The sequence below is a fragment of the Galeopterus variegatus genome, unplaced genomic scaffold, assembly GCF_000696425.1.
Source record: "Galeopterus variegatus unplaced genomic scaffold, G_variegatus-3.0.2 Scaffold10156, whole genome shotgun sequence".
In the NCBI taxonomy this organism is placed as follows: Eukaryota; Metazoa; Chordata; class Mammalia; order Dermoptera; family Cynocephalidae; genus Galeopterus; species Galeopterus variegatus.
Window position 1 is genome coordinate 28,432 of NW_007736267.1, and position 9,179 is coordinate 37,610.

At 49.3% G+C, this 9,179-nt stretch overlaps 1 protein-coding gene across 1 annotated transcript in view; it reads right to left on the minus strand.

Moving 5' to 3' along the window:
- LOC103609829 (chromosome unknown open reading frame, human C10orf82) overlaps nucleotides 1-6,395 on the minus strand; it is a 13,699-nt gene extending 7,304 nt beyond the window's left edge. The window contains exons 1-5 of the mRNA XM_008594105.1: nucleotides 6,344-6,395; nucleotides 4,821-4,886; nucleotides 2,424-2,642; nucleotides 779-965; nucleotides 58-155 (exon numbers count right to left, since the gene is read on the minus strand). Of these exons, the coding sequence (XP_008592327.1) occupies nucleotides 58-155; nucleotides 779-965; nucleotides 2,424-2,642; nucleotides 4,821-4,875 (559 nt within the window). The 5' untranslated portion in view covers nucleotides 4,876-4,886; nucleotides 6,344-6,395. The remainder of the gene's footprint in view (nucleotides 1-57; nucleotides 156-778; nucleotides 966-2,423; nucleotides 2,643-4,820; nucleotides 4,887-6,343) is intronic.
- Nucleotides 6,396-9,179: the final 2,784 nt, after the last annotated feature.

Here is a 9,179-nt window from a genome sequence, read left to right on the forward strand (position 1 = left end):
ACAAAATTTTATCCCTTTGAGAAAATAGTAGGAAAGAAAGAAAGAGTCCTTCCTTACCTGGAATAGAGAAATCTGGGTATTTTGGCAGCAGCCCTTCATGCTGCAAAACTTTTGGAGAAGGAGCAGGAGGTTGTGTGGTCCTAACTCCATATATTCTAAAGTAAGAACCAAAGTCATAGAGTTACTCCTATTACTACTAATAAAAATAGGAATAAATATAATATATGCAGGTCCTGTGCCAGCATGGCATGTTTATTTCTAATCCTTACAATTTATCCTAAACATTAGGATTATCAACCCCACTTTACTGAAGAGAAAACTAAAGCTACAAGAGCCACCCCATGCAGTGCCCTGGTGTCCCCTGCCATCCCCCTCCCTCAGCACCCTTGGGCCTTAGGCTACTGCCAGGACAGGTGGCCCTCTTGGTTTTTATTTCCCCCCATGCAGTGCCCTGGTGTCCCCTGCCATCCCCCTCCCTCAGCACCCTTGGGCCTTAGGCCACTGCCAGGACAGGTGGCCCTCTTGGTTTTTGCTTCTGATCACTCCTTGTAAACCAGCAAAGACCATAAGCAGGGCTGCTGGGGATGCTGAGCACAGGTGGGGAGCAGAGGGTGGCTGCCTAGGGGGAAGGCCCTGCAATTACAAAGAAGCATCTGCTGTAAAACGAATCAGACCCCAAATAATCCTAGTGCTGAGGTGGGGGCATCTGATAAACCCCTGGCCCAGGTCTGCTCTCCTTTGATCTTGCTGCCTGTGGTTATGATCGAGCCAGACTTACTCCTCATATGGTTTCAGGCGTGCTCTCTTGGCCTGTTCCATGATATCCAGGAAGTCCTTGTAGCAGTTTTTGGCCATGATAGTGTACCTCGTGGCACAGCCCAATTCAGTGACCCTGGCTCTGGGCAGGTAGCCTCCCCAACCAGGGATTGGGGGCTCCTGGAGAGGTTTCTTTACATATTTGCATTCTGTAAAAAGACATCATGCTTCCTGAAGGCTTTGGGAAGCCACAAAATGAGCAATCAATGAGCTCTCAAGTTAGCTGGCACCCCAATAGTTAACCCAGGGTGAACCCCTAGGCCTGCAGGTGTAATGAGAGCACCCACTACTGGATGGTTGATTCTGCGTGCCAGGTAGGGGCTTTACACGTAATACAATTCTCTCACGAACTGTAAGAGTGTGGTACCATTATTACCTCCACTGTATAGAGGAAGAGACGGGGACCTTAAAGAGGCTAACAGAGACTTGGCTGAGATTACATAGCCAGGAAGTGGTGGGGCCAGAATTCAAACCCAGCTCTGTGTGATTCCCAAGTCCTTTAACAGATTCTGCTTCTTTCTCAGATTAATAACAAAGCTTCAGACATCCCTCTGTGACCATTTACATAGGGAGCAAATCAAGAGAAGCACCTAGGTTAGGAGAAAGCATATCATACTCAGCATCAGGAACCTGACTTCAGGTCATGACTCTGACTCTGGCTGGCGGGGCGACCTCAGGCAAGTTTCACTGCCCCAACTGCCTCCTCCAGTTGCTGTATCAAATTGGCCACTGAGTCCCAGAACTTCACAACTGGAAGGCACCCTAGGAAACACCTAGTCCATCCTTCCCTGCCCTAGATGAATAAACTAGAACCCGGAGAGGTGACGCGAGCTGCCCTAGGTCACACAGCAAATAGTCACCCAGCTAGACTAAATCCCAAACTCCTAGACAGATATTCTTTGTAATGCTTGGAAAGTTTTAAAGCACAGCAAGATCATATAAATTATCATGTGTTCTTGAAAAGCCCCCAAACAATTATAGTCATAACAATAAAGGCAACCAATCCATTATTTTTTCTACAGGCCTTTAGACCTTGAAATTATCTAGGTCAGATCATTGCTGTGTTTACTATCATTATACAATCATGTCATCAGTTGACGTTCAGTGTGAAACCTCTTCCAACACAGCCAGTACCTCGAGGAGCTGGACTCAAACCCAGATCTGACTTCAGAGCCCATGCTCCAACCTCAGCCAAATGCCACCACCTTTCAAAGCCTCAGTCTCCCCATCTTTAAGATGGGAATAACAGTCTCTACCTCATAGGGTTGTTGTGAGTGGTTAGTGAAGAAATGGTGCCCAGCACAAAGAAAGCGGTTAAAAACTGGTAACTACTAATCCGGAAGCTGATGCCAGAAAATTTGTTGTGACTTGCCCAGGGGTTCTCAGTTCTCAGACCAACACCCTCTTCCCTCTGACTAGATCTGTGTCCCTCTCTCCTAGAAATATGTCTAACTCATTGTAAGAAACTGAGCCTCTCTGTTTTGCACTGACTCCTGGGGAGCTGGAACTGTGCTGGCTTCTGTGCTCTCTGCAGCAGCTCTGCTGGCCTGCTAGGATCTACACTTGGGAACAGGGGTGAGGGAAAGCTGGCTTCAGGGAACCGGTACCCAGAATCATGGGGTGGTGCTCCCGGTAGTACTGGTGCAGCGCCCGCAGGACCGTCTCTGGGGAACTGACGGGCTTCAGTTTCGGGGCAGTGGCCACTGAGCAGCGAAATTCCTCCAGCTGCTCTTTATAGCGCTGTGTGTTCTCCTGGAAGGTTTTCAGACAGTGGTCCACGTTGTCCTCACTGGAGGTGCCCTGGCAGCTAAGGAATGGCACAAAGCCTGCAAGAGCCGATGGAATCCCAGCCTTTAGCAAGGCAGGCCAGCAAGAAATGCAGAAGCTGCCTGAACTCCCCAGAATTTCAGCCCACCACTTGGCATTTCTTCCTTGGCCAACAACACTGCTTTTTTCCAAAGACAATTAATACAAGTCATGCTGCTGTTTCCACTGTGGCTGGGCCCTCCCAAGGCCACAAAAAATGACCTTGGAGCTGGGGAGAGAAGGCCCATTTCAAGAAAGGCAATGACAGTCATATTCTTTGATAGCCAAGCCCCTAATGTCAGCTCGAACGGCAAATGGGGAAAGCATTTAATGGGCCAAAATGATAGTCTGAGGAGTAATTGAAATTATTCATCTTTTTAAAGAGAAAGCTTATTTTCCTTGACACTTCCCAAATGCAATTTGGGATCTTTCTTGCTGGACCATCAGGAAATTGCAGGCTTATTAAAAGCAGAGACCTATTACACAAAAAGGTAAATTCATTATCTGCAAGACCCACCCCTAGAACAATTTTTCACCACTTCCCACAAAATAACATATAATCATTACAATTAGTATGGGTAAAACACAACTATTTATTTAAACTGGATGCTGAATCCTAAGTACTATAATATTGTCAACAATAAAACCATTTTATAAAAAAAAAAAGGAAAAAATGAGGAAAACTGGTGAAGAACTTGGTTTTGAACTGCAAAATAAATAAATAAGTATTTCTCATTATTGAAGCCCAACATTTTTGCATATATCCCTTGATAAAGAAAACCTGGCTTCAGGGTTGAAAGAAGCCACCCCCATGCCCAGCACCCTGCAATGAGTTGAGCTACCTCTGGAAGAATCTAATTACTAGACTGATCTTGACAGTGTTGAAAGTCCTCCATCCACCATGCAGTCTCCCCGACTCTTGGGCAATTAAAACATACCCCAATGTCATGGGGGAGACCACAGAAACCCAAGGGCCTTGCCATAGTGGTTTCTCAGCCATCCGCATAGATTTTATATAGGCATATGTTTGAACACACGTATGAGAATACAAAGCTACCTTTATTGAGTCTCATTAAGGACCAAGACACTTAAGTATGTTAGGTATGCTGGTCCCTTTCATCCTCTCAACAATCTTAGGGTATCCCATGTAGTGGGTTGAACTGTATCCCCCAAATAGAGATATCCAAGTCCTAACCTCTGATACCCATGCATGTGACCTTATCTGGAAACAGGGTCTTTGCAGATGTAATTAAATCAAGGATCTAGAAACGAGAGCATCCTGGATTTAAGGTGGGACCTAAATTTGATGGCTGGTATTCTTGTAAGTGAAAGAAGATGAATATTTGAGACACGGACACAGAGACACAGGGAGAAAGGTCATGTGAAGAGCCATGTAGTAATTTGTCACAGCAGTCATAGAAAACTAACACAGCCATGTCAGAATTTTTTTACTTACCATAGAAAGGCAAGTTACAGTCGCATAGATAGTGACCAAGCCCAGATTCAAGTGCAATTTGACAAAACCCAAAGCCTGTTCTCTTAACCAGCCACTAGGACCAGAGTGAGCCTGGAAAACTTGAAATACTCCCCAAGTACCACCCTCCTGACAGTTGAGAGCTGAGGGGTTACAGGGACCCCTTGGTTTGTCACCCACAGGGATGTGATTTTTAAGTTCTCAGTAGCCCAGAAGCCTGAGGAGGAAGAGCCTTTAGGTAGGAATGACCAATTGCAGGACATCGGACTTTCAGTGCTAAAACCAGGACAGTCCCAGGCAAACCAGGGCAGTTGGCCACCCTCCCTTGAGGGGACAGAGGAAAGAATGGAGCGTAAGAACAGCCCTTGTGGGAGACGTGAGAAAGCCCAAGTTCTCAAGTCAGGACAGGACACCCATTTGCTCGCTGTCTCTCTCCTCACAGCATTGTGTCATCCTGACCCAAATTTATTCAACAGGCACTAAGTGCTTCCTGTGTACCAGGCATACCCTGGGAGATTTGACCTAAGTTCTCTCTCTCCATTTATCAGAACCTGGCCATCAGCCACCTCCAGCAACAGAGTGCTCTCGACGTGTGTCTCAAAAGCTACGGCACCTGGGCTGGCCCAGTCAGCTGGATAGAGACAGACAGTAGGCCAAGGCAGGGCCAAAGACCAGGACCATGGTTCTCCTGCCTGGCACGGCTGCAAGGCAAGGCCACACTTACCACTGTAGCCTGGTGTGACTGGCAGTTTTCTCATGAAGGTCTTGGAAGAGTCCATGATTTCACACTCTGTTAATGAAGAGAAGAGGAAATGAAATGGTCTCATCAGAAGTCCCTGCCTAAAGAACTTACTGCACGAGTGTGAGAAGTCTGAGGAGTAATTGAAATTATTCATCTTTTTAAGGAATGAGTGCCAGGAGCTGGGGCTGAGAAGTAGTATCACCATCTTAGCCAAAGCCAGCAGATAGAGCTGGCTTCTGTTATAACCAATACCCTGGTACCAAGGGACCACTGTCTTTTATGTTAATTTAGATAACAGGTGTGCAGATCATCCCCCACCAGTGTCTCCCCTCCTCTAAAAGCCCCCTTCCATCCACCCATCCAACAATCATAAACTATACACATACTGTGGCCATGAAATGTGACAGAGGTTGGGACTATAAATATGAGCAAGACCCCGGAGCCCCCTGTAGATCTTTGGGGGAGGGGAGAGATGAGGCACCACCCCCGCAGAGCCCTTTCCCTATCCAGGTGGAATCAGTTGCAGAGATTTCTGCTACCCCCACCATCACCCCTGGGACATGCGGCAACCTCTGGAGATATTTTTGGTTGTCACAACTCAGGGGATGGTCAGGACGCTGCCATATAGAGGAAAGCCCCCCCACAACAAAGAATTAAAGCAAGTTCCGGCTTGAAGGGATCAGGAGGCCCCAGATGGCTGGAATGGAGTCCCAGGTGGGTGAGCAGAGGGTGGTGGTGGGTTCACTGAAGCACGAGGGTATGCGCGTGCTGTCTCTGGAGTGAGACCCCTCCCCTCCTCAGAGATCACTGCTGGTCCTCCCAGGGCCTGGATCTGGGTTCTGGGGATGCTGCCAGCTCCTACCCTGCCAAGCCAGTCCACCTCTTTAACACAGTGCCCTCGAAGCCAGGCGAACGGGCTTCCGGGTGGAGGGGAGGGCCCCAGGCATGAGCGAGTCAGCAAAGACGGGATTGTTCCAACAGTTCGGCCCCCACCCGGCCGAGCACAGCGAGCACGGGGCCACGTCTAGGCCGGTCTAACCCCCGGTGCCACGTGCGGGGCACCTGAGCAGAGGCGCCGGTCCGAGTCGGACAGCCCGGGCTGGGAATCCACGTCGGACAAATACCGACCACCTGCTGAGCAAGACGCGTTCTCAACGCTTCACACGTGATCACTGGTTTAGTGCTCTCGGCAGCCCAGGGCAGAGATGCCATTACTCTACCCATTCCCAGATGAGGGTGGCAAAGGCAAGGTCCCTACCACACCTGTGCTGTTTCATGCCCGCAGCCTGCCCGAGGGGCGGCTCCTGCCGGAGTCCCATTTCACAGATGAGAAAAACAAGGCACGGAGGGGTTAAGTAACGTGCTTGAGGCTTCTCGCATCCAAAGGGTAGGAAGGGGTGACCTCTCAACTCTCGGGCAGAATGTGGTGCCCCAAAGTGTGAGGCTGGGGTGGGAGCCCACCCGGGGAGGCCAGAAAGCGCAGACACGGACCCTCCCGTGCTCACCCGGTGGCGGGCTGGCTGCGGGCAGCCGGGGCCTTCTGCCCACCCTGGTGGCGGTCGCGGTCACAGTCGCAGCTCCGGGCGGTCTTTGTGCGCTCACCTCGCGGGGGTGGCGGGAGCGGCCCCCGAACCCCTGGGGCCCGCCCTCGGGGGCCCCACGGGGAGGCGGGAGAACCTAGTGAATTGGGGGGCGCTCCCCCCAGCACCCTCTCAGCCCGGCCTCCGCTGGCTGTAAAATCGGGAAGTTGCCCAACCGACATTTGGCCTCCGAGCTGTCCTCCATATGTGGTCCCCCCCGCGGGGTGGCCAGGGGTACGTAGGGCTCAAGGTCAAAGCCAGCACTCTTCCGGTGTAGACACGGAGACACTCCAGAGGGTGGAAGGGGGTGTCTGAGTCCGCCCAAAAGTCAGGGCTGTGTGAGGAGGCGGGGGGCGGTGGCAGCCCGGGACAAGAGAGAGGCCTCGTGTCCCTGGTGGCTGCCACCTGCAGGAGCTGCCCTGGGCCCAGGAACCCCCACCCTGTCTGTCTCCCACCGGAAGGGGCCAGATTTTCAGATGGTCTGGACAGGTGCAGAGGCAGAAAAGGGCATGCACCAAAATGAAGGGACGTCTGGGGAAGCTCGTTTCTTACCATCCTTGTTTTAGGGATACAAAGAGGGTCTGAGCCTTCATCTCACTGGACGGGAAGCCACCAAGATGTCGACCGTGTGAACCAGAGAGAGAGGGGAGGGATGGCTTTACAGACTGCTAGCCCCGCTGCTCCCGTCACAGGGAAGGAAACCGAAGCTGCCTGGTGCCACTGCTTTCCAGTGCTCATTTGTTGTCTGTTTACAGCACCTCCCAGCCTAACCTCCCTTTACTTTCCTGGAAATTGAACTGCAGATGAAAGCTGGCAGAGCCAAACACCATTTATCCCCCTCTTAGAGTCCTGTGCCCACCTCAAGCCATCTGGAAGCTTCTAGAGCCAACTCTGGAGGGTAACCCAGGTGTAGAGCATGGAATAAACCCAAGGGTCTCAACACAGTTTCATGTACCTGCTGGGATGCCAGAGGGCAGGGCCCCTGTCCCAGGCCTTCTGCATTCTTTAATGACTTGCATTTGGGTACTGTGGAGTTGTCAGTGGCCACCCCATTATCTGCCTTCTCTCTGGCTAGACCACGTTCTTCCAACTCGGAGGGAAAAGGGGCTCTGTGGACATCAATGGAGACTTGGTTCCCAGCAGACAAAGGGGCTGGTCTTGCTGGAATGACTTAATAAAGCTTACGAAACCTAGGAAAGGACCTGAAAACCAATCTCCACCTGAGATGGGGTGGAGGGGAAGATCAGCAAAAATCTATCTATAATTCTGTTTACAAACTCAGAAAGGGGGGGAAAAAGTTCTAGGCCATGTGAGATCCAGAGTTTTGCTTTATTAGACATCCGTGAAGACGAGAGTTTGCAGACACAATCCTGTCAAGTTGTGAACTGCTGCAAAGTTCTGTGAAATTTGAATTTATCTTGTGAACAAGACCCCAACGACTGATATTTTAGCATATTGGTCTGTATTTCAAGCAGATGAGAGGTGTGAGTGACAATATGGCCAACTTTTACACTAGCCATCCATTTAAGCCATTTCCCAGCATAAATATGCAGCTTTATCACAGCTATTACATCTCTACAATGTGCAATTCGATCTTCAACTAATAATGCATTTTGACTCCTGTTTATATTAGTGCATGCGATTCTTTGCTACCCTGGCAATTCACCAGACCTGGACTCTAAAAGCTAAACTTGGTCTAAATAACATTCAAAGGGTAGGGCGGGTTCTGTAATCTGAAATCATCTTAGCCCTCATTCTGCAAAAGCACTCACGGCTCCTCCTCTTTCCTATCTTGTCTGTGTGTAACTTGCCTGTCATTCAAGATTTATTAATGCCTGCCGTGTACAGAAAGGACAGTTACGAAAGAAACTCTCGACAGTTCTGCTTCCAAGAAACATGAACATCAGATAATATGCCAGGGACGATTGAGTAATGGGTCAAGACAACAGGCCTTCTTGAAACTTTCTAAGATTAGGAAACATTTGTAAGTGTACTTATCCAGTGCTCTTATTCTAGAATATTCGGTGGGGGAGAGGATGGATTTGGGGTTTCATTTGACAAGTTTAACTACTGGGGCTGCATCTCAGAAGAAAGTTCAGGAAAATTATCACCCCCTCTCCATCACCTACTTGCCACCATTGCAGATTTCTATCAGCTCATTTCAGAGTACTAGACAAGGAGACATCTATAGTGCAAGGCAGGAAAGGCTTGACACTAGCAGAGAATGGAGGGGCGTCACTATATTACTCACACTTACACTTAACCCAGTAGAAAGTCTGGGTTTGTGCTCTACGTGATTCCTTCCTTTGACCCTGGCGTACTGAAAACCTCCCTCACGGTGGTGGACCACACTTTTCCCTTAGAGTGAAAGCGTTGCCCCACAAGGAGAGGTTGAGGACCCCGCAGAACACAGAGAGTTTTCATAAGTTTTTCTGCACAGTCACACTGCTTACAGAACCAGAATGTTCAGTTCTCAAAGTCTGGACAGGAGAATCGATACATTATCATTAAATATAATCTGTGACTCTTTGGGAAGGATGTGTATAGAGAAGGGTTTGCTGAAGCTGTTGATCCAGGTGGCCCATGTGTTCAGAAGAGTTTTCTGACCCTAGACAGAGTTTTCTGTTGCTCAGTCCTGCATACATAGTCCACAGCTTGGTATCAGCACAAATCGATGATGAGTGAGCACAATTAAGAAACGAAACTGGAAAGTAAGTCAATTAAGGACAGTAAGTAAATTAAGGACAGTAATGCCATCAAC